At 29.3% G+C, this 27541-nt stretch overlaps 2 protein-coding genes across 2 annotated transcripts; one reads left to right on the top strand and one right to left on the bottom strand.

Annotated features, from left to right (window-relative positions):
* The first annotated feature begins 14750 nt into the window (after nucleotides 1–14750).
* LOC145621517 (borneol dehydrogenase, mitochondrial-like) lies at nucleotides 14751–15995 on the top strand. The gene is made up of 2 exons (XM_081676250.1): nucleotides 14751–14834; nucleotides 15135–15995. Exons 1-2 carry the CDS (start codon nucleotides 14797–14799, stop codon nucleotides 15901–15903), a joined length of 807 nt encoding a protein of 268 aa, XP_081532376.1. The 5' UTR covers nucleotides 14751–14796; the 3' UTR covers nucleotides 15904–15995.
* Nucleotides 15996–25266: 9271 nt separating this feature from the next.
* Nucleotides 25267–27068, bottom strand: LOC145619845 (acyl-acyl carrier protein thioesterase ATL3, chloroplastic-like). The gene is made up of 5 exons (XM_081674539.1): nucleotides 26869–27068; nucleotides 26254–26357; nucleotides 25904–26019; nucleotides 25616–25711; nucleotides 25267–25497 (listed from the first exon to the last, which is right to left on the bottom strand). Exons 1-5 carry the CDS (start codon nucleotides 27066–27068, stop codon nucleotides 25267–25269), a joined length of 747 nt encoding a protein of 248 aa, XP_081530665.1.
* Between the last annotated feature and the right edge of the window lie 473 nt (nucleotides 27069–27541).

The following is a 27541-nucleotide window of genomic DNA, read 5'->3' on the forward strand; positions in this document are numbered from 1 at the left end:
AGAGGGTGATTACTAGAAAAAATTGGTTGACGACAACAAAAATTGAAGGAATTAGGTTTTGTATGCGATATTACATGCGTTGGTATGATTGTGAAGCTAGAAAGGGCTTGTAGTATAGGCATTTTTTTTATATAAGTATTGTTTTGTGTCGTTAATTAAGACATGAAGAGTGAAAGAAAAGAGGATGATGAAGAAATGTTTACATAAGTTTGTGACATTATATAGTAACGAGCTATAATTAAGAACTTGTTTATCATGTGAGTAGTAATAATAATAGTATCTTCTCTTCTTGTCCAAAAGAAAAGAAATAAATAACATTCTATAATTAAAGTAAGCAAATTAAAGAGATTTTAAAGGCAGAAAGTGAAAGGAAGATGAAGAAAACCAAAAGGACGAGAGGTCATTGAAGAAAATAAATAAAGTAATCTGATGATGTCTATTTTGATATTAAGTTATAGTATAATTTAATGGATTAGGGCTATTATTGTCTAATGTTGGGTGATAGATGTAGATGTATATTATGATCCTTTGTACTTAGAGAAAACCTGATAAAGTTTTCATTTTATTTTAGTTCAAAAGAAATATGACATAGTCACATAAGGCTATAATTAGGGATGTTAATGGGGCGAGATAGGGCAGGGAAATGTTGGCCTTTCCTTCATCATCCATGCCCAACATTCTCATCCCCACCCCTATCCCTGTGGTGGGTTCGAATTCATTTACATCCCCACCTCGGCAGGTACAATTTAAAACCATCTACATCCCACCTCCCATTTGGATATCCACACCCATTTAATCCCCACCCAAGACCCGTCCAATCCCTGCCTCCCAAATACAACAATACTACATAATATAATATAAATTACATCAATATTTTTTTTTAAAAACAAAAAAAATCAATGTTAATATTACACTTTTTTTTGTTTGTTTATTGTATTAGTCTAATTCAAAGTAGTATTACGTACATTTAATACTTACCTTAAATTTTTCTTTTATAAAATAAAATAGTATAAAATTAAAGCATATAATTTTATTTTTTTAAAATATATAAAAATGTGGGTATGTGTTAGGTATGGAGTAAGTGGAAGCGGGGCGGGGCGGGGCGGGGCGAGGATGGGACAAGTACAACCTAAACTCTACCCCCTCTCCATCACCCATGACGGGTATATAGTTTTCATTTTCCTCTCTCGCCCCACCATCTGATCTGCCAAACCACTAGGGCGGGGATAATTATTTGACCCGCCCCACTGTCATCCCTAGCTATAATGATATCAATTATAAAACTATATATCTTAGGGTCCAAAATGTACTTAGAGCACAGTTCAAATCCACAATAAATGAATGGTGTTTTTGTCTTATTTCAAACTTTATTATCAGCGACTAATCATTACTCCGTAGGTTGTAATTACATACAACGACATATACAAAACTATTAAAATAAATAAAAATGAGTAAATGATGTAGAAAAAATTATAGAAAAGTCACTACGTACCAGTACCTACGTTATGATTTTAACCCACTTAATCAATCTATTATTGTTAGCGATTATACAACATTACAAAGAACAAGAAATAAAGAATGAATAAAGACGTAAGAAAATTTAAGAAGAGAAATACTGGTCTTGAAAATGTTGATCCCTGTTCTTTTGATCAGAGTCAGCGAAACAGAGCAGAGCACAGCACATTTCAGCATTATTATTATTATTATTATTATTATTATTGTTATTGTTATAAAATATTAATTATTATTATTGTTATGTTTAAATAATATTTATTATTATTATATATTAATTATTATATTATTATTATTATTATTTAATATTAATTATTATTATTATTATATTAATAAAAACCTACAAAGTCAATCGATTTATTATTATTATTATTATTATTATTATTATTATTATTGTTATAAAATATTAATTATTATTATTATTGTTATGTTTGAATAATATTTATTATTATGAAATATTAAATATTTATTATTATTATTATTATTATTATTATTATATATATTAATTATTATTATTATTTAATATTAATTATTATGATTATTATATTAATCAAAACCTACAATGTCAATTGATTTATGATTATTATTATTATTATTATTATTATTATTATATTTAACTATTAATTTTATTATTTTTAAGCATAACAGATTTAAGAGCAGTGGAGAGCAGAACAACTTAAAAGAACAGGGCGGCAGGGCCTAAGTGAGGAACGTTGTGATGGGCAACAATGAAGCCTAAAATCGGACCGTTGAATTAGAACAGAGTGGGTGATTAATAAATAATGTTTGGCGATGACAAATATTGATGGAGTTAGGTTTTACATGTGACATCACCATATGCGTCAGTGTGATTTTGAAGGTAGAAAATACTTACATTATAGGCATTATTGATTGTCATACTCATACGTGTGATTGTCATACTCATACGTGTAGTGTTTGGTAAGATAATTGAAAATATGGTTGAAAAATGTTTGCAAGCCAGAGGCTTATATAGTGATAAGGCGATAAGCATAAATGTGTACAATAATTATGGATGAGAAAGTGAGAGGTAGATGAAGAAATCAGTGTTATTACGTGCAACTTGGTTTAATGGTATTAAAATAAAGTCAATGGGAAAAATTAAAGTTGAGTATTATTATGTAAGAAAATGGTTAAATGATACTGTAGGCTGAACTGTAGAAGTATAAATTCAGGTCGGTTTCTAGCTTAGTTGTCCCTACAAACCGATTGGACCGGTGGAAAATGCCTATTCCATATATTTTGGGTTGATGTAAAAATAATAATACTCCCTCCGTTTTATAATGTTAGCCCCATATGGAATCAATCACATAAAATAAGAAAAGAAATATATTTGGAATCTAACATTAAAGTACAACATAATTTATAATTAGTTTACCTTATTTAACTTTTTAAATTTTTTATTAGGAAATCACAAGTCATAATTGCATAATTTAAGGTAAAGATTTCCTTAATTCGAGTCATGTCATCAATCCACAACTTATTAATTTCAAATAAAAAAAATCAAGTTATAAATGAAATATATTCAATATGGGTATATCTTTTAAAAAGGCCCAAAATAGTATATGGGACTAACATTATGAAACGGAGGGAGTAATAATAATAATAGCAATAATACTTTTTCCGGTGATGGGCTTGTCTTGGCAGTTGGTGATCTGTGGTGAAATACAATAATACATACAGTACACGTGAGGGTAAGTTAGGCCCCGTTCTTTAGAGCTGCTCTGCTTTGCTTTGCTTTACCCGTTGCATTAGACCATTGCGCGCAAGTGTAACACCTTAGAAATTCCTTTCCTTTAAAATACCTGTTTTACTCTTTTAAAATACGGAATAGGAAATTCTAAGACATTACCGCCACCGTGAATACGGCTAAGGAAATTATCAAAGACACACAGCGGAAGACTAATTTCAAAACCATTCAAAACAAGTCAACTTTAGAAGTCAACCAAACGAAAATAAAGTTAAAACTTAAGGCAAACGAAGTCAAATAAAATCAACCTACAACTTGGAACCATTGTAGGCCCTTATTAAAACCAAACCAAATCCAAAACTTTGCGTTAGTCCCACATATGAACAATATCATAAATAATTAAAGCATAAGAACATGTCATAAACTAATGGAAACTAGCATGATTCGCTCTTCACTCATGCCCCGTCATGAATATGCTTCAATACCTGAAAAGCTTATCTCTACTTGTTTCCACTACTCTTCATTAAAAATGGGTCATCATAGGGCCAAGGTAAAGACATGGCCAAATCACACAAACACACACACAATCAGCAAAGCTGAGTACATAAGCGTAATTGAACACATTAACATGCATCCACCTATCAACGAACACACACTTACCTCAATGCACCTGTTTACAAGCACACACAACATTCAACAAGACTTTTCAACTAAACACTAAATAATTTATTTAGCATTGATTACGCATCGAACGGGTTTCCAACTCTACCTCCCCCAAATAAATTGAGGTTAACTGACACAGGAGCTAACTGTGCCAGCACAATACCACACATAGGTGGCGGAATTCCAGCGTATAATAATAAATAAAAAGGAATGTACAGCGTCATGTACTCCATTAGAAGTTATAATTAAATATAAAATCCCATAACTCCCCCCATATGTTCATACTCAAGGTATATACGTTCCAAGAGTTTTGGTGCGTAATCTCTTTCACTTTACGTTATTTACATATTATTAGACTTGGTGATGACTCTCAAAGCCTAATAATTCAATCAACAATAAATATCCAATCAAACAAACATACCAATTTAATTTTTGAATAATTGGTGACCCCATAATATTTAATGTTGAACCCTTTTTAAATCTATCTTAGTGTCAAAAACACCTTAAACGCATAAAGCACCACAAATCCTATCCTTCGTTGTTAAAAACACCTTAAGTGCACGAAGGCACCAAAATACAATTTATTCCTCGTGTGTACATAGACACTTATATAGCTCATTTTCCATGCTTATAGCATCAATAAAAATTATATGAACCATCAATAAATTCCTTTTCAATATTTTAAACCAAATTAAACATGTAGTATAATTAAACATGCATTCCAAACATGGCATAAATAAAAGTGTGGTTCATACACAACATGCCAAATAATAATTTTCCAACCATTAATCCATCACAAATAAATCATGCTTTTCAATTTGATCACCAATATCAATAATCCACAACTTCCAATCAAAATTTTAGCATGATACTACTTGGGATTAACTTAAATCAAGCCTAGCATGATACTACAACTCCAAAATATGCTAAGTACGCAAACGTACCTCAAATTATCTCTTAAAATAGCCGATTACACTACCACAATTCTCGAACCAAGTCTCCTACATAAAGGGACAATAATACTATATTACTTCTCCTTATTGTATACACAATTTCCAGCAGCTTAACTCCCATTTAGACTACTTAATATAAATCTGAAAAATTATAGTAACACCCTTAATTACACTCCTCTTTAATGGGTAATTAAACCCTTTTTATAAAATCATCAAAAGTAGTACTTTAGGCAAAATTTCAGCATTAAAACTTAACAAAAAAAAACCCATTAAAACTTCATCAAAACTTCGTAACGATACAATCTTTAAGCTCTATAATCACTTGCAAGCAATGGGTATATAAAACCCCCAAATTAATCGTAAGTTTGAACCCTAAAAATCAACACTTTAATAATTAAAACCCTAACTTTTAATACTTTATAAAATCTGAAAATTAAACACTTTATAATCTAAAATTTACAACATTTAATCATCAAAACACAATTATAGAACATAATAATCATGTTTAAACAATTAAAATCAAAACCCCAAAGTATATATTAGAGGAATAATTATTAAAACAAAATAAAAGAGGAGAGAGAAGGGGAGAACCACCGTGGGTGGTGGCCGAACGGCTGTGGGATTGACGGGCAGCAGTGGCATGGTGTTGTTGGGAGTAGTAGCAACTTGGAATTCATGAAATCCCACGTGAAAGAATAAGCAAAAGAAAGGAAAAAAATAAGAAAAGAAAGAAGAGAAAAGGAAAAAGGAAAAAGAATAAGAAAAGAGAAAGAAGAGGAGAAATAATTTTCTTGACCAATTGACTTTTTGTGTGGGAAACTTTGGGAATTAAAGGAGTATTTATAGTGTAGAGTAGATTAGGGTAAGTTTTGGGCCTCATAAAATAGTAATGTGATGAAAGAATTATTAGCCCAATTATGAAAATAGGATAAATGGGCTTGTTATGAAATTGACTATATTGGAGTAAGCTAGGTATTGACCCAAATATTAAACTTTATTACTTAATTTAAATTTGATAATTAAAATAGTTTTACCCAACATATATTTCATAAATAAATATATAATTTATAAAATTCATTGAAAATACGGGCTATTACAGCAAGCTATGATCGTTGCATTACACCGTTGCATTAGATATAATTGTTGCATTTGGCTGTTGCATGCTTTTTCTCGTTTATGTGGTAGTGTGCCTCTTACAACTTTACAAGTACGCCATCCGTTTTTATAATTACCCTATTAAGGCGTGCATGGAATTTTAGGCGAATTCAGCAAAGTTCGGATTATTCCCTTTAGTACTCCATTCCTTTTTAGTAGTCCATTTTGACTTTTTATGGCCGAACTTTTAAAATTTGACCTAAAATTCACATTAAATTATAAAAAAAATATATTCACGTGATTTTTTGTTAGATTGGTTAGTTTAAAATATCAGAATTTTGTAATATTTGGTGATATATAATTGAATACATTAATAGTTAAAGGAGTATCGTGCATAGTCAATATGATACTACAAAAAAGAAGTAGAAGGAGTACTTCTTACTAGGCCTGTACAAAACTATCCGAGAATCCGAAAATCCGATCCGGAACCGATCCGAAATTTAGGATATCCGATCCGAATTTTCATTTCGGATCAGATATCCGATCCGAAAAATCGGATATCGGATACGGATTCGGATACTGGTTTTCAAATTTTCGGATATCCGATATCCGAAAATTGTCGGATATCGGATATCCGAACTGATATCCGAAATTAATTAGGTAAAACTAAATCGTGATATTAGAAAATAAAAAAATAAACAAAAAAACTGAAATTTCTAAAATAAATTCACAAGAATTAGTGAATCACATTATCAGTTTATCACAACATCTACTTACTTTCAATCTCTCAATAAAAAAAGAAAAACCCTAAATTCTTCCCCCTTTCTCTATGTTCACTGTTCAGGCCGCCACCCACCCTTCGTCGCAGTCCACGACCACCCCATCCTAACTCGCCTCCTCTCAACCCTCCCCAAACTCGCCGATCCGACCCGAGTTAACTCCGAGTCCGACTCACTCCACCAAGAAAAACTCTCCGATCAGATCTCCTCGACCGCCGCGACGATATCCCTTTCTATGACACCGTCCGCTTAAACGACGCCGTCCCCGCTCAACTCCTCGCCTCCGTCGGCGCTGATATGTCACTGCAAAACTCCTCCGGGTGGAACCCGCTTCTTGATGTCGTGTGTCGCCGGAAACTAGAAATTGCGAGGATTATTGTTCAGCATCATCATCTTGCTGCTTGGGCTAAGTGGCGATGTCGGCTTCCGAGGTTACTTGCGAGAATGAGGGATTTTTTTTTTGGAGATTCAATTTCATATTGGTTCCTTTTTTTGTTCTTTTATTGGCAAAATTGCCCCCTCTGATATATTGTACAGGAAGGCTTAAGGTTAGAAAATTGATAAAATTAATGACATTTATTAGATAAGCATAATCAATTTTTAAAAATAATATCGGATAATGGATATCCGAAATATCCGATCCGAATGATTTCGGATACCGGATATCGGATATCCGAAATTTTCGGATCGGATTCGGATATCAATTTTAGATATCCGAAGCTTCGGATATCCGATCCGAAATCCCATTTCGGATCGGATATTCGATCCGTGAACAGGCCTACTTCTTACTCCCTCCATCCATTATTTTTTTGCTCCATTGCATTTTTTTGGGTCAAACTTTTAAAACTTCAACCCCTAAAGTCTCATTAATCTATAAGTGATATATATTCATGTGGAATCTGATTGGAATCGTATCATTGTATAATTTTTTTTTCTTTTTTTGACAAGAAAAGGATTTCATTAATAAAATATAGCCAAACGGCACGCACTTGCATATAATTTCTAAGAAATCAAAAATTTCAACACAAGTATACACCTTAAAACTAAATACGTCGTAGATTTGATTAGCAATTGCCTTAATAATAAATTTCAACTAAAGCAATACAATCTGTGAGTATGTACTAATTCGGCTTGAAATCCACTAATGCGTAGTCGTTTGAGTGAAAGTACGTCATGTGGTCCTCTGGATTTTGTAGAGATTATGAAACCCTAAATCTTTAATTAACGCCATACAAACATAAAAAGAAAATAAACTTAAGACAAAAATCATCATCCCAGGGATGAGATCTATTTATTGAAAGCAATTAAAAGGTTTTTAATTAGAACTTACCACCAATAAGAAAACCAGTGAAAACCCCTACAAAGATTCACAGCTGAGACCAAGAGTAAAGCGATGGTGGAGAAGGAGAGAAAAGGGAGAAGAGCGAGAGAAGGAAAACCTTTTAAAAAAATTGAAAAAACCTAGCAATACAGGTTAGAAAACCCCTAGAGGGAATAAATAACTCTCCCAAGGAGAAAACCTAAAGGGAACCGTACGTATCCACTTCAAAAAATATTGAAAAAACTTAGCAATGCAAGCTAGAAAACCCCTAAAGGGAACAAATAACCCTCCTAAGGACAAAACCTAAAGGGAGCCGTATCATTGTATATTTTATTTATATTAAGTTTTTTATTTTCATTTTTGCATGTATAAAAATAGAGATATATACATTTGAAGACGTGTTAAGGTAATTATAACTATTAAAATTTTCCAACACACTCTGATTGTTTTCCTGGAATTAATGAAAATTAAAACAGTAAAAGCAAAACCAACAAAGTAATCCTTGACTACTTGTGGTAAGTGTTCCACGACAGATGACCAAAAACTTAGGGGGCGTTTGGTCCACAGATTATAGGTATGAGGTATGGTTTAGAATGACCAAAACCCATACCATATGTTTGGTTGTCAAAAACATGATTTTAAAACACATACCTCAAACCCATAAGGTATGGGGTTTAAAAACCTTTGGAGGGAGGTGGGTTTGGCCTCATTCCATTCCCTTAGGTATCAAATACATAAAATTAAGGGATGATATTCCATTCCAAAATTGAACCAAACACATGGTATTAAGTATCAAGTTCCAACCCGATACCACCTTAACCCTATTCCTGATTCCAAACCTATACCACTTTGCAAACCAAACGCCCCCTTATTAAACTAAGCACTCGACCAGATTGAAGCAGAAAGTAATGTGACAAATATAAATAACATAACAGCTCGTCTTGTGTGTGGCCGGCCATACCATGCGACCACTTATAAAAATAACATAGTAATCCCTGTAACACTGATCAAGTAACCATTGTTATAATGACCGAGTAACCCTATAACACTAACAAAGTAACCCCTTTAATACTGATCTACTAAACTCTATTATGCTAATATAGTAACCCCTATATTAGCTGGCCACACCACATATAAGAGTTTGTGATAACATAATGAACAAACTTGAGTCCATATTATTATTACTTCCGTCATTTCTTTCTACTTGTTATATTTTAAATTTTAAGGTCTCTAATGTACAACTTTAATTAGGGAAATGTTAAAGTAGATTTTTGGAAATATTATATAAATAATAAAAAAAAAAAGATATTTTGAAAATTCATTTCAAGAAAAATTAAACAGATATCTCACATAATATGATTTCGAAATTTAATAATAGTGTATTGTACAATTAAGTTTTCTAAAAGTTGGCCACAAAAGTTAAAAATATTAGGAAATATTAATTTTTACAATAACTTTTGTATACATCCGGTGTACAGTAATTTACTGTACATCGGGGGTCACTTTTTATCAAATTTAGGGTCACTTTTACAATTTTTTAGGTAACTTTTATCAATAAAGTATAAATATTTTGTAACAGTTATTTATGTTAGGGTAACATTTATCCATATTAGGGTAACTTTTGCTTATTTTAGGAGTAACTTTATAACGGATGTACAATATTTATTGTACATCCGATTTATTTAAAAGTTTGTGAAATTTTTAACACCATAAAAAATTAAACCAGTCATATTATTTATCTTTAAAATAATATTTTGTCGTATTTTAAACTAAGATATTTTTAGCAGCAACTTTTTTGGTTACCAAAAAGCAAATGTCTTGTAGTGTAATAAAGTAACAATAGAATATATGTTAAAAAAATGTTTGCAAGCCAAAGGCATTATATAATGATAAGCATAAATGTGAACAATAAACTAGGTTAGATCTCGTGCCATGTACGGTGATCTACAATTATAAATTATTTATTATATGTATTATAATAATAAATTATTAGTCAAGGAATAATACTGCGATCCGACCGTGTTTTAATAAGTGTTACACTTACCAAATCCGATCGTGTTTAATAAGTGTTACACTTCATTTTTTTGGCGAAAAGCTACATTAAAATAAAAATATATCTCTCTCCTCTCATGTTCCCCAATCAAACCTACTACTACTTTTTTTTTTTTTTTATTATTATTATTATTATATCTTTCCTCTCATATTCATTACTTTTCAATAGACTATTAACCCCACTATCTTTCTTTTACAATTTTTAAATACTCCATCTATCCCACTTACCTCTTATTTTATTTAAGTCAATCAAATTGCCTAAAACTATGTGTCGGTCAAACTTTAACACTTAAAAAAAACCACGGAGGGAGTAAAAGTATGCAATAGGTTGATCCGGTATTTACATTTTTAATTGTAACTTCTAATACACATCTTAAACAAAAGTAGGCAAAAGATCTAAGCAACCTTTTTTCTATTGTAAAATAGGTCACAAATTATTTTAAGAATACAAATTTTGGTTTATAGTTGCCCCTTGTTTTTTAAATATAATACTTACATACTCCACTAATATGTTTTTTTTTTTAATTTTTAAATATAATACTTACATACTCCACTAATATGGAATATGCATAAAAAAATATTATTTTTGTAAATGATTTGTTTCCTTAATTAATATTTTTTTTTAATTCTTTTAGTATATTTTATTGATTATTGATGAGAAAGTGAGAGGAAGATGAAGAAATCAATGTTATTACCTACTACTTGGTTTTAAAATAAGTCAATGGGAAAAAGTTGAGTATTGAGAAAAACACAAGTTTGAGAAAAATTAATTAATATTTACAGATCAAACTGATGGGACTGAAAAAGAAAAAATAATAATTAAAATTAAAAAAAATCAATCATGGTCATCTTCTTCGATTAGACAATGGAAGAACATCAATCATTCAACCTAAATTGCTATCATCATGATATTGCAAAATACCTATGTGGGCAATTCTTCCTCAACAAGTACATAAATATTGTTGTTGAGATATTTTATGAACAAAAACCTAAAAAAGGAAGTAGTACACAACAATTCATTGGCTGAAAAATTAAAACGGGACAACACAATTCATATACGCATTATTATAGGGGTGTCAGTTTAGATAATCGGATCGTATAGTCGGGTAGGGTCGGGTAAATTTTTAAAGTTGAGTTATACTAGTTATTATGTCCACACGAGTCCAAATCTGAATCAGATATTTTTCGGGTCGTCGGATCGGGTCGGGTCGGGTGTGCTTTTGACACCTCTACGCATTAACAATCGATTAACAATAATTTAGGGAATGGATGGCTAATCTATAACATTACTGAACATTGATGAACAATGATGAACAATTTTAATTTTCTAATTTTTAATTATAAGTATGATTTTGAAAATTAACTCGCTTTTTAAAAATAGATTTTTATAATTTACAATTATGTATTTCTAAAAACAATACATGTATTAAAAACAATATATAATATATATATACAATTTTAATACATTCTGGACATTAAATTCTATGCTACTCATGAAGTACCGTGTACATGGTAATCCAGGTTTATAAAATTTATGTTATTTTAATATGAACTTCGCAATTTATATATATGTTATTTTAAAATAAGTATATGTTATTTTATATTTGCAAGTTGTTTTTTTTTCAACATTGATCCTTTCGCTGTACTCCAGATTTATAAAATTCATGTTATTTTGATGTGAACCTCTTATTATTTCAATTTATATATATGTTATTTTAAAATAAGTATATGTTATTTTACATTTGCAAGTTGTTTTTTTTTTTTCAACATCGATCCTTTCGTTGCACTCCTGATTTATAAAATTTATGTTATGCTTATGTGATCCTTTTTTTCATGTTATGCTTATGTGAACCTCTTATAAATTCAAAATACTAAATATGGGCCAAATAAATTTCACTAGTAAGTAAATTGTGGTGCTTTATTTTACAGGATGACATTGTAGAATTGCATGATTCTTCACACTTCCTATTTTATTTATATTTATTTATTTTTTTAACATTTCACTACCTTTGCTTTATAAAAAGGTTACATTGGCTATTAGAAAACTTTTTTATTTATGTGGGTCGCCAGCCGTAAGGCTGATGGCTGGTTAATTTAGTAGTTTTGTTGTTTTTGGTTTTTTTAAGACCAATACATTGATGACACACTCTCACTCACACTGCCCATAGACAAAGTTAGCACGTTATTGAGCCAAATAAATAAATGTGTTCTTGCTCTTTCTTTAATTTTTCTTACATTAATATTTATATAAATATTAAGGGCCTGTTCCGATTTACTGAAAACTGTTGAGCTAAACTGAATTGTTTGGAACTTAATTGAATTATTTGGAACTGAACTGAACCGAATTGTTTGGAACTGAATAGAGTTCAAATGAATTGTTTATGAGAGAAGGAAATTAGGAACTTAACTGAACTGATTGGAGTTGAACTGAACTGAAATTAAGCTAAACAGAATAGGCCCTAAGTGGTTATGATTTGTTAAGAAAAGAATAATAAATAAAAATGTATCTTAAGAAAGTGAGTATAAAAGGGGAAAAAACAGAAAAGAAAAGAGGAGGTAGTACTGTAGTTAGTATTCTTTTTATTTATTTATTTTTTTTTTTTTTTTTTTTTTTGTAAAAACAAGGCGTGTCATTCATTATAATTTTATTTTATTTATTTATTTTTTGACAAAAAAGTGGTAGTAGTTATAATAAGTGTAATAGGTGAATAATCAACAATATAATGTTCATTTTCTTTGAGTGCATCTAAGCGCCTATGACCTACGAGTATTAATTTTGCATGCACATATCTAGAAGGGTAATATATGGTTTTTCATTTGATGTTTTTCTCTTTTAATAGTAGAATAGTACATTTTTGTGTACTACGGAGTACTCTGTATAATGTATGTATGATGTACCATTAAAGTATAAGTTGTCTTAATAGTACCTTTTTTTTTTACAATTATAGTATTCCCTCTGTTTTTTTTATATGCATCACTTGGAAATGCACATAGTTTTAGGAGATAAATATAATATTGTGAGTGGGTGAATAAATTATTATAATAAAAGTATGAGGGGACCATGAGAGAGAAAGTATGTGAGAGAGAATAGATATTTTATTATTTAAGTGGGGACATAGAAGAGAGAGAAATGATAAAATAATTTAAGTGGAGTTTAAAGTAAAAGAGAGAAATATAGAAGTGATGCATATAAAAAAAACACCCATAAAAGGGAAGTGATGCATATATAAAAAATGGAGGGAGTATTATACATGTGTTGTTACTTTTTGCCATCATGTTTTCCCCCAAAATACCTTTCACGTGGCGCATTTTCCACCAATATTTTTTCTCATGTTCTCATTTTTCACAAAAAAGTCATCCTATTTGTTTCTAAAATATATAAGCCCTATGCGCCAATACTTATCCACTCGTTTACTATTGTCATACCTACTCCTAGAAAAATAAAAATTACAGGGACTTTATCTAGATAAAAGCGAGTAATGCACTGATGCATGGCCTATAGCTTTAAGTTATGACGGGCAACATGGTCTATATATAGATACCTCACCAACGGATTATGAAACATCACAATTTTCAGAAGATTATTCATCAACTAACCAATTGGTAAGTTGCTTTCTCCTTTTTTTTTCCCCTTTTTTTTTATTATTTATTTATTTTTACGAAAAGTTGATTTCTCTTATTTATAAATACTCGTGATTTTTGCTGAATCATAATATATATATATATATATATATATATATTATTAGACATTCAAATACTCAGATCAATATTGTGATAACAAGCTTATTTACCAAGTAATCATATCGCCAACATTTTAATATTGCTTCTTATTCTTTAGTACTCCCTCTATCCTTTTATTATTGCCCCGTCTCATTTTTTTCGCTTTATTAAGTGCTAGTTGAAAGGAAAATAAGGTGGGGACCATTTGCTTTTATTAACAAAGTTGAGAATAATGAGTTTAATCAAACAACTAACTCCACCAGCCCAAAACTCCCAAACTCTTACGTACCTCCTTACCACCACCGTCAACGACTTCCACCCATTCTACCATGAAAACCACAAGCCAATCACACCGTTAAAATTCAGCCGGAAAAGTTCACTAGACATTTTCAACCACTATTTAATTAATGATTCTTTTTTTAAAAAAATTTCTACAGATTTAAAAAAAAAAAAAAAAAAAATTGAGTGGAAGAGAGAAAGTGGCAATGGCAGATGAATTAAAACACAACAATGGGTGGGATAGAGGGAGTATTGTTTAATGCACATGTCGTATATTAAAAATAAGAATAAAGAAAAAAAGAGTTAAGGCTAAATACGGTCCCTCAACTTTTCAATTATGCTCACTTTTAGTCCCTCTCTAACTATTATGAGCGATAGTTAGAGAGGGACTAAAAGTGAGCATAATTGAAAAGTTGAGGGACCGTATTTAGTCTTTACTCAAGAAAAAAACGTACACGTAAAATTTTCTCTCTCTCTCTCTCTCTCTCTCTCTCTCTCTCTCTCTCTCTCTCTCTCTCTCTCTCTCTCTCTCTCTCTCTCTCTCTCTCTCTCTCTCTCTCTCTCTCTCTCTCTCTCTCTCTCTCTCTCTATATATATATATATATATATATATATATATATATATATATATTTTGTTACATTGAATTTTAGATTGTGTCCATCATCACTAATTATTTGTCTGTTGTCTGCTCACATTAATGTATATACAGGGACATGGCAAATTTCTCAACATTTTCTGCTGTCACAAGAAGGTAAGCAAATATTATTAAATATTATAAAAATTATTTTGTAATGAAAAAATTATAAAAATTAAATATTAGTAACTTTCACATTATTACGAATCTTATAAAATCCAATTTGGTATATATTTTTTCTTTACAGATTACCATTACCTTTGTTCAAATTTGGTCAAATCAAATGATAGGATTAGGTTAAATTAAATCATTCAAATAAAAAAACATAAGTTTAAAACATATTAATTAAATTATTAAAAAAATAAGGTAAATTGAACATGGCCTAAGTATATCATGAATTCATGATATTATTCACAGGTTAGAAGGCAAAGTAGCTCTCATTACAGGAGGCGCCTCTGGAATTGGTGAATACACTGCTAAATTTTTCTCTAAGCATGGTGCCAAAGTCATAATTGCTGATATTCAAGATGATCTAGGCCAAACAGTCTGCAAGGACATAGGCACATCATTAGCGTCATATGTTCATTGCGATGTCACGAATGAAAGCCATGTCCAAAATGCAGTGGACTCAGCGGTATCACAATATGGAAAACTCGACATCATGTTCAACAATGCAGGCATTACAGGCATATCCAAGCCTAACATTCTCGACAACACCGAATCCGAGTTCAAAGAAGCGTTGGGGGTGTATCTTGTTGGTCCCTTTTTGGGTACTAAGCATGCGGCTCGAGTAATGATCCCGGCTAAACGGGGTACCATTATCAATCATGCAAGTATTTCCTCTATTATAGGAGGTGCGGCATCTCATGCCTACGTTAGCTCGAAACATGGCGTACTAGGTCTTACAAAGAACACGGCTGTGGAGCTTGGAAAATATGGGATTAGAGTGAATTGTCTGTCACCATATGTGGTTTCGACTCCATTAACAAGGAGCTTCTTTAAGTTGGATGATGAAGGATTTGCTAAAGTATACTCAAATCTCAAAGGGGCTCATTGTACTTTAGAAGATGTGGCCGAAGCAACTTTATTTCTCGCTAGTGATGATTCCAAGTTTATTAGTGGCCATAATCTTGTTGTGGATGGAGGATTTACTGTTATGAATCGTGGATTCTGTATGTTTGAATAACACAAGAACTAATAATTGTAACAGTCAATAATGTGAGAAATTTGCCATATGCCTATGTATACATACAACGGAAGAATTAGAGACTGTTGAGGTACTAAGCTCTTATCAATAAATCATACATAAAAGAATATATTATGTATATTCATCACATAAAACATTTGATAAAGAATATGTAAGATGCAATATTAAATTTTTTTTTTGCTTTTTTTTTTTTTTTTTTTGTTTTTTTGACAAAAAAATGCAACATTAAAGTGGTGACGAAATTTATTGCTTGGTAAGTAAGCTTGTTAAGACAATATTGATTATTTAGCTAGTATTGAAGTCAAAATAAAAAAAATAATTTACAATATATGGCTTTTTATTTATTTATTTATTTTTATTTTTTAATTGAAACAAAGGTAAATTAGTGCTTTATTAAAATAGTACAAATTGTCCATAAATACATACGAAAATTTTATTACGAATACTAACTCCAAATGTTGAAATACTTAAAGGATCATAGAACAAACTTAAGGCTTTTGTTTTATGGGAAGAAAAGTTAAAGATAATTTTTTTTATTTCCCTAGCTTTTAAAAAGTAGTAGATTGTTCTTTTGAGTAGTGCATGAACAATTATACCCCTCAAAATGTTTGATTACCTTCTTACCCTCATGGGTAATTTTGTAATTTTTCTTAGACCCAGGCCATCAATTAATTAGAAAAATGGAGAATGAGATAATAAAGTTTAAAATTTTCTATATTTAATTTAATGGAGATTATGGTTTAATTACATGACAACATTATTTATTGAATAACAAAAGGTTATTGCTTTATGTGGGAGGTTTTTTTTGTCTTTATTTTGTGAATGTCAAAATTAACGACTTACACATAATTGTGTAAAAAAGTACATATTAAAGCTAATGAAATAAATCTATGATTGTGCTGAAGTAGATATACTAGGAAGAAAAGAAACCAAATTGACACGGTGAAAAGAGGAAGAAAGCAAGAAGGGATTCAAGGGAATTATCAAGAGAATTATGGTGCTGCATGGTGTTTATTTTACTGCAAAACCAAATTGTTAGAAGCATTTTGTCCGAGTTCATTTTCTAATTATTTGTTAACTTTTGAGCATTGTGAAATCAAGCAATAGAGAGATATTCCTTTATCAATCCATTAACTCCAAGCTAAGTGAAAACACAAACCAAGGAAAATTATGTTGAAAAGGCTGGCCACCTTGAACGCAACGCGCGCTTTGACTGCCCTAGTAAATTGAATTATGCTAAGAAAATACTTATAAATTACAGAGTATAATGTATTATTATGATCTGTGATTGTTTCTAGATGTGGAGAATATATCTATGGTGCTCATAAAATGCTAAAAATATTCATAATATAATATTTTGTTAAGAGAAATGAGATTACCAATGAAAATGGATAACTAGACCAGTTGATGAATACCTGATTTTATAAAATGGGATTTGTGATGAGAGAATATTAAATTTAGGAAAATTGTGACATTTCATACTCTGTTGGTGAGGTATTTATAGACCATGTTTGAACGAGACCCTTCATTATTTCATATGATTAACAACGCGTTAATAATGGGTTGAATAATCTAATTACACCATGCAATGATAACTTTTCCTTTACCTAACATTTCTCCATCAAACTTTGGTCGCTTTCAAAAGTCACATATCGTGATTATATATAATAAAAATGAAAATGAAGATTAAAAATTTAATATGTGAAAAAAAAAATACATCTATCAAATATGTGAAAAAAAAAAAAAAATACATCTATCTAATATGCCTTTCAAAAAAAAAAAAATCTAATATGTGAAAATACATCTATTGCACTTGCTATAATTACCACATCCTCTTAGTTGTTATATCTTTCTACTTCACTACTTGTGTATAAAATCTACATAAATACCCACTTATTATAACATTTGTTAGAATAAATAACGATAAAACTAGAACAAACTTCACGTGCGTAGTATTGTTTTTATCGCAACAAAGGTGAGGTTTTCACGGGTTTGATCTGAATAAATCAATTAAGGGTCTACATAAATCAATTAAGGGTTCGAAGTTCATCACGAGAGTAGTTGAATGATTACAAAGCTAAGTAATATGCTTAATGTCTCATATTTGCTTGATTATATGAAAGTAGACTTGATTGTGATTAGTGAAACCATTGATAACTCGAGAGAGACCTTTGATATTTTCTAGGGATTAGTTTTCTTGTTGTCGATTGTATTATATGTTAAGGGTAGAATGACTACGCATTAGCTATGTTTGTGGTAATGCTTGATCTTGAATATTTTTTATTATCGAATTCCTCTATTTGTTTAGATTAATTGTGTTATTTAGTTATTGGTTTAGTATACTTCTTATTATTTGATCGAATTGGTTCCTTGCTTAGTATTTGCTTGAGTCGTTTCAATTCATTAAACCATATTCTATAGGGATCCACCATTACCTGACCGTCTACATGTATAGTTAAATGGTCTAGTTAGGTTTATTTTTGAGAGGTACTTGACAAGCCTATCAATGCAATTTAGATAGGTAGCAACAACCACCACTCTCCCTTTTTAAGACAACCCTAATTAAGCTACCTATCAACAATACTTGTAGCCCATCAATTATAGGACTACTCCATCACAATTCACACATATATAAACAAATGTTATTTAATTGTCACCTCAAAATATGAATACCATAGTATTTTATTAATAAAACGATATGATTGATTTATTTTTCAAATTATAATATGAAAGTAATTAATAAAATATTGGACCCTTCCAGAATACACAAATTGTCCATCATATGTGATCAATATTGCTCCTGTTCATGCACTAGACAACCATGTAGTTGGCTAAGCTAGTTGCGTCACATAGATTTGATATTGTCACCAATGCTCATCAACCCATTCAATGGCGCGGCAGCAGTAGGTGTTAAAGTGTTAGTATGATGAATAAGCGTCGAGCCTCGTTGATGCATCATAAACTCTCCTGTAGGAAAACGAACAGGACGATAATTTTTGTCCAGTTAAACACCAACTGAATTTGCTTCAAGGATCGGCTGTTATACCAAGATTGTGGAAGTCGTTAATTAAATAGCAAGCTAGAACAACAATACAACACGGAAAAATCTACCGTAGTCGTCTTTAAAATGATCAATATGATTTTAGCTATACTTAATTTTCATTGGCCGATTTTTTATTTATTTTTTTGTTACTCAAACTCATTAGAAATGATTTTTCTTCTTTAAAATTCAAAAAAGTTTCAGAAATTAATTTTCAAAAATCTTTTTTTTTTTTCTTAATTTAGTCTGAAAAAATGATTTTTTTTTTTTTTAAAAAAAATGACCAACAAAAAATTAATGAAAAATCGGCCAATGAAAATTAAGTATAGACGTAAAGTGATAGTCTTTAAATAATGACTACTATGAAAACATCCAACACAACCAAACCTATGGTGTACAAAATTTTTTTAAAAGTCAGTTTATTTTTAAAAGGTACTCCCTCCGTTTCTAAATGTTTTTTACGTTTCCATTTAGGGTGTTCCTTTTTATTCTTTACATTTAGTATCTTTCCTATTTTGGTCATAAATTTTGGAATAAATTACCCTTGTTTTACAATTTTTTTACTCAAAATTCCTTACTTTTCCATGTGCTATTGTACTTTTTATACTGTTTTATTAGTTTTTCAACACTTATTATTACTTTCTCTCTCCTCTCTCCTCTAATTTCTCCACCCCACATGCTCAACATTGTATTTTTCAATAAATTTGTACTTTCAATCATTAAAATATTCCCAATATACCTCAACTTTACACAATTTCTAAATTACTGCGCATAATTCCAAACGTAACAAATATTAGGGAACGGAGGGAGTAGAAGAAATTAAACCTCATAATTCGGCAACTTGTAGATAAAATGTTCAAAGAATACTCGAGCAGCCTTGTATTTCGCCACCTTTACCTTCAGAACAAACTTGTCTCCACCCTACATTACACGAAATAAACAAATACATTCATGCCTGAATTAGCTACTTCGGCCGTTCTCTTCACTTTATTTTTTCTTAAGTGAAATTCTTTTTACTGAAATAAAATAATATTTGCTGAACTTAAATTATTTTTACTGAACTTCAATTAATTTTACTGAATTGAAATTATTTTTTGCTAAACTGAAATTATTTTTTACCGGTTTTCTATTATAATTCTTCATTAAGAAAATTGAATTTTACTGAACTGAACTTATTTTTGCTGAGTTGAAATTATTTTTACTGAAATGAAGTTAATCTTACGAAACTGAACTTATTTTTATTGAATTGAAATTATTTTAATTTAATATTATTTTTTTATGATGAAGTGAACATCATCTTTGTTTGTTGATAAATTAGGCCAAGCCGCCAAGCACAAGCAATAAGACATGAACATTTGTTAAAATTTTAGAAAATATAACGTGGGCCAGGACATCCCAATGAGGAAGAGAGTTCCGTTCACTTAAGGCATGTTATGTTTACCATATACGAAGTATGTACTAACTTCAAATCTAATACATTCAAATAAAATAAGTTAAGATCCATTAAAATTAGTTCAAGAAATATAATAAATTATGACAGGAGTTATTCAAATATAAATTACAACAAGTATAAATTTTAATAATGTCCGTACATGACAAATACTGCTATGTATTGTAATTGATATGTACTGCTATGTATTACTACCTCCGTTTCTTTTTAGTTGACACGTTTTGACTTTAACACTATTCATCTACCTCCTTTTGACCGTATTTTGTGCTTTATACGTAATGAAAAATATAGTCATGTGGGATCTTGTTAGATACGTAACGTTATATACTTTCAAAATATCAACTTTTCAAAATATCAACTTTTCAAAATTTTTGCTTATCGACAATTAAAGATATTAATGATTGAATAAGTGCATTGACAAACTTGACTAAAGAAACGTGTCAACTAAAAAGAAACGGAGGAAGTATTAAATTATACATATATATAGATAAATAAATAAATAATCCCTCAACCCCTTTTATTTTTATTTTTCTTACCATTTTCTTGTTATTAATTTATTATCCTATCATGATCACTCATTCTGCCTACCTAAAGCAAATTATAATTTGGGGATAATCTAATATATATAAATAAAGTAGGCATTTTTGGAGAGCATTGGGAGCGCCATGTAAGCAAAGGTATATTTTCGACCAATTAAAAATTAGATTTCTATTTTATTTTAGAATTAAAAAAATCACTCGCCACCTAGATAAAAGCGACGAATGGAATTTTAAATTTTTGCCACGTAGGTAAAAACGACGAATAGTAATTTATTAGGATTTTAATTATTAAAGAACACTAAATTTTATCATTTTTATTTGTTACAAAACTAAAAATTATCTTTAGATATTAGGATTTATATTATTTAAAAAACTAAAAATTATATTTTGATATTTAAAAAATTGAAATTATCATTTGATGTTAATGGTTTTATGTAAATATCTGATGATATGATATTTTCATACAAAATTTTTAAAACTTATAATGCAAGAAAACAATTAAGATATCACCAAAAAAATATTTATATACAAAATGTATATGAAAATTCGTGCATTGCACGCCACATAAGCAAAAGTAATATTTCGACCAATTAAAAATTAGATTTATATATTAATTTAGAATTTATATTTTCAGTCGCCATTTAAGAAAAAATTAACAAATGAAATTTGAGAATTGAAAACAAAAAATAGTAATTTAAGATTTAAATAATGAAAAAAAAAACAAAAATTATTATATTGTATTATCTTTTACATTAGGATTTATATTATTTTAACAAATATTTAGAAATTAAAAAATTTAATTTGATTTAATGATTTTATCTAACTATCCGATGAATGAGATTATATTTATTTCAATTTATAAATTCAAGTTCTATATACGTGAAATTTGAATAAGAATAATTTAATTTCAAACTTAACAAAATATTTTATCTTAAATTAATGTTAAAATAATAAAATAGAAAATAAAAACAAAAAATATTAAGAAATTACAAAAAAAAAAAATACAAAAATGAAATATTTAAAAACCGTGCATCGCACGAAGGTATATTTTTGACCAATTAAAAATTTGAATTCTATTTTATTTTAGAATTAAAAAATTCACTTGCCACCTAAATAAAAGCGACGAATGAGATTTAAGAAATTTGCCACGTAGGTAAAAACAACGAATAATGATTTATGAGGATTTAATTTATTTAAAAAACTAATATTTATCTTTTACAAAAATCATCTTTAGATATAGGAGGTATATATCTAAGATAATCTTTATAGTGTTTATGATAAGAAATAAAAATTATTTTTAAATTGTAATTAAATTAAAATTTGTGATGCCTACCACTATAAATTGACGCATTCTACGACTCACATAAAATCTCATATCAATAGAAACCAAATCAAGCGAATTTTGTGTCCGTTTTAGGTCATCAATGGTTGCGTAATTCTTAGTTTAATTTTTAAATTTCATGTGTTAAATGTATATATTTGTGATTATTTCTTACATTGTGTTTATTTGGAAAACTTAATGATTATATGTTTATGTTTTGTTTATTGAATTTTGTTTTTACATGTAGATCTAATTAAATCAGAGAATTAAATTCAATCAAAAATGATTGGAAAATCAAAGTACGAAGAGGTATTATATCTTTATAAATCGTTTACATTTTTTAAATTTCTTATAAACCTTTTTAGTTTTTATTCATTAATTTTATGATTAAAACAATTTTTTGTGATTTAGGTAGCATAATCAAGCCATCACATTAACTTAATTTTTATTTTTAATTACAGGATGATTGCGTTAATGCCTCAATTAAAGCTAACTTTGTAGCTTTTCGTCCAAAATAAATTGAAAGAAAAGTTTATGCCATTAGATACTTTTCAATCGTTACAAATAAGAAGCAATATCGCACACATTGTTAGTGACAACAAAATAATGATTTAATTTTTTAAAATATTATTTTTTGGGCAATTGAGGATGATGATAAAATTCCAATGCATAGATCTAGATTTGATTTTGTACAATTAAAACTTTTAGATCAATTTCACAACAATTTTTTCACTTCCGGTAAATATATAATGATTTAATTTTTTAAAATATTATTGTTCGGGTAATTGAGGATGATGATAAAATTCCAATGCATAGATCTAGATTAGATTTTGTACAATTAAAATTTTTAGATCAATTTCACAACAATTTTTCACTTCCATAAATTTATACATTATTGATTTCTTTATCTTTTGTAATAGGCAATAACACTTTAATTAAAATATTACGTGTTTTTTTTGTCTAAAACTATTAGATAGTAAAATAAATCAAATAATTTTAAAAAAACATAGAATATATATGAAAATATATTATCTTGAGATTTATATATGAAAAAACCGTGCATCGCACGGGCTTTCATCTAGTATTATTCAATAGCTATGAAGATTATAATTTATTAGTTTTTTCAATATTAATATCTCTGTTCATCAATCTAAAACATAACTCTAACTTATATTTCTAAGTTTAAAATAATTATTTTTGTTAATTTCAATCTCTTCCTCTTATTAATTTAAAACCCTAATCTGTATTCAATGGCTACAATAATTTGGTAGCCATTGTAACAGATTTAATCTAAACCTAAATAATTCATCACAATAATTTGGCATTGCATTATAATATAGCGATATCATAAATACAGATAATAGAATTGATTGGCACTTTTCATACCTTCAATCTATCATGGTACATACTTTTTTTAATTTTATTCTTCAATCAATTTCTTTGGCTGGTAGAGGAGCCAAAGTTACCAGCCAAACTTTTTAATTGAAACAACGTATGTACTATCTTATTCGAATTATAGAGAGTGAAAGTACAGTTGGTGAAGTATACAAAACGCTGTGTAGAAAATTGAACTGATTGACATTTATAATGTATTTGATTTCATTTTGCGCTGTATTTTTTTCGGAACGATTTTATCATTAATTTCATTCTGTAATCTTGCCAATCTAATCTCTATATGTATGTATAGATTATGTAAATAGAAAAGTACTTTTACACAATTGAGGATTGCACAAAAAAAAAAAAAAAAAAAAAAAAAAAAAAAAAAAAAAACATGGTAAGTATAAAGATTTGATCCTTGAACCACAAAATCAAAGTAATAATACAGTTCACCATCTTAACTAGACTTAAACCATACTTAAAAAATGCAAACATTAAATAATTTATATAATTAACTTTAATAGTGGTACATAGCGGTACACGTCGTTTACCGTAGAAAAAAAAAGTTAAGTTTAGATAAGTGAAAATTAGGTGAATAAAACAAACACAACCTTACTACTAGCTTAAAAAAACTTCATATCTATCTATAAAATTATTAAAATTCAAGGGAACAACATGGAATTGCCATGTGTCACCCCTTATCTCAAGATGATTTGGCGCCACATGAACTTATGTGTCACCTTACGTATCATTACTATATGCAAAAACATTATTGAAGTAATTAATATTTAATCTTCTATAAAAACTCATCTTAGGTATAACCTCCTTGTAGTAATTATTTTAACCTACTAAAAGCCTCTTCATATGTATAACATCCCTATTTAATTTTCATCTAGTAACTCCTTAGTATACACAATAATCTACCATCTAATTTATAAGAAATTAATTATTATATTATTAATTACTATATGAAGTATAATGAGTAAAACCTACCACTTTGCAACTTTAGTTTTGAGTATGGTTAGCTAATTAAATATTTTTGTTTTTTAAGTGTACATAATTATGATGTTTTATAAGAAAAATTGAGTCATTTTCATCCCATTTTTATCATATAATGTAGTTATAAAATACTGTAATATTTAGTAGTATGGACATGAAATAATAAAAATTTCATACCACCTATATATATATACAGTTAAAGTATTATTTGAACGTAATGTAAATCCATCATTTTTATGGTAGAATAACCATTCGTTCACAAAATCAACATGCTTATTTTGTCCATTTCATCATCCAACTAGTTCTTCAACATTGCTTAATCGAAGTGTTTGTTTATAACATCCTCAAATTAACTTTTCTTAAATTTCTCTTTGATCTCGAAATCCTTCAAGGATTGCTACCAGCAATGTATACACAGTTAATAGATAGCAGCAACAACCAATCTCGCTTGTTTAAGGCTGCTACATACAATTCACTAATCACAACTTCACAAGTGCATATCCTGAACAAAACATTATTCTTCTAACTTTTTTATTTTTTTTTAAAAAAAAAAACAAAAACAAAATCACAAAACATTGGACCCTTCTAAAACACACAAATTGCCGAATATTAGTGATCAATATTGCACTTTTTCATGCACTAGACGACCTTCTAAGAGATTTGGAACGGTCATCAACTCATTCAATGGCGCATCAGCAGTATTCATAGTATGCGAATGATGAATTAGCGTCGAGCCTCCTTGATGCGTCATAAACTCTTGTAACTTGGATCTCACCTCTATAGGCATACGAACAGGACGGTAATTTTTGTCAAGAAAAACACCAACTGATTTAGCTTCAAGGATCGGCTGTTATACATACAAAATATTGTGGAAGTTATTAATTAAGTAGCAGCCTAAAACAACAATAACAACTATTAAGTTATTTAAAAGACATATTCTAAAAGGGTACAAGAAGAAATTAAACCTCATAATTTGGCAACTTGTAGATAAAATGTTCAAAGAATATTCGAGCAGCCGAGTAGTTTGACACCTTCACCTTCAGAACAAACTTGTCTCCATTCTAGATTACACGAAACAAGTCATGAGAGAAATGGGCATTTGTTAAAATATTAGAAATTATGATTGAGTCAACACAAATCTATAAGGAGGAGAGTTTAGTACACTTACGAGTTTTATAAAAATTAAATGTTCCATACTAAAACCAATAGGTAATAATAACGAATAAAAATAATACTCGTTCATGGATGTGTACCTTGAGAGGTGCCAGGAAAGTGAGTGAAAGTTTTGACAACGCCAATGCACCAATACTCCCCTCACCCTCATCTGTATTTGCAACTATACCAATTCTTTCTGCAACCTCATGATGTGCTGTTGACATATCACAATGGATCCATCAATATGTAGTGTATTGGGGCATTTGGGCACGAATCAATTATATGCAAAAAAATGTATATACTGCGGTATTTAAAAAATTATAAAGAGGTTATTTCATGTTAATATATACACATTGAATTAAATCAACTAGACAATATAACAAAATTAGATGCAAGAAAACTTACGTATGTAATTATGTAAACGTGTACAATACTTTGTATTACTTACCAAGTTGACAATAACTAGAATAGACCGCATTGTTAACAACACCATATTGGTCCAATTCATAGTCGCGTACTTTGAGTTCAATATTTAGAAACCCATTATTCAATCTGGTAATAGAAGAATAAATTATATATTAGTAGAATAATTTAAAGAGTACTGTACAAAGACGTGCAATAATACTAATACTATTTTGTCAAAGAAAAAAATTGAATAAATAATTAATATTAACAAGTGCTATGTATATACTAAAAGCTCAATGTTAATATTTACGTAGTAATTAGTATAGTACTCCATCTGTATCAATTTATTAGTCCCATATACTATTTTAGGCAAATAGGTTGTAACTAAATCAACAAATACAAACTATTAAAATCAATAGAAATGAGTTGACGATTTTTTTTTTTTTTTTTTTTTTTTTGTTTTTCTTTTCACTTGTTGTAAATGATGTAGACGAAATTATAGTAAAGTCACTACCTTATGGCTTAAACCACTTAATCTATATAAATTGTTAGTGATTTTACAACTAACTTTATAAAAGAGCAAGAAAAACAATCAAAATCACGAAAAGAATAATTAAAGACATGTAATAAAAATTAAAAATTATAGAAGAGGAATTACTGATCCGGAAAACGTTGTTGACAAAGTGAGCAATGTTGTGATGGCCAACAATGAAGCCTGAAATTAGACAATTGAGCTATAGAGATCAGAGGGTATTTAGAAAATAGTGGTTGACGGCGATGACAAATATTGACGGAGTTAGGTTTTGCATGTAGCATTACATGCGTTGGTGTGACTGTGAAGCTAGAAAAGGCTTGCATTATTGTCATAAGTATACTTTTGTTTAGTAAGTTAAGTATACTTTTGTTTAGTAAGTTAAGATAAAGAGCAAAATGAAAAGATGATGAAATTGTTTGCAAGCAAGAGGCATTATATATAGTGATAAGCATAAGTGTGAGCATTTATTAAATTCTGTAGTTAGGAATTTAAATAATCAACCAATAAAGAATCTAGGGTGAGAAAGTGAGAGGAAGATGAAGGAATCATAGGGACACAGTTTAAGGGGAAAAAATTTAATTTCTTCGTAGTGGAATATTAGTCACACTGTCATGACTTACAACATAGTTTTTTTTTTTTTTTTTTTTTTTTTTTTTTTTTTTGGGACAAAGACTTACAACATAGTTCTAAAGTAAGTCAATGGATGGAAAAAGTTTAATATTTGTTATAGAAGAATGTTGTAGCATGTTCCGTAGCAAACTATCTTATTCAATGGATAGATTATGTAGAATAGTAG

The sequence above is a fragment of the Chenopodium album genome, chromosome 27 (assembly GCF_948465745.1).
Source record: "Chenopodium album chromosome 27, dcCheAlbu1.1, whole genome shotgun sequence".
In the NCBI taxonomy this organism is placed as follows: Eukaryota; Viridiplantae; Streptophyta; class Magnoliopsida; order Caryophyllales; family Amaranthaceae; genus Chenopodium; species Chenopodium album.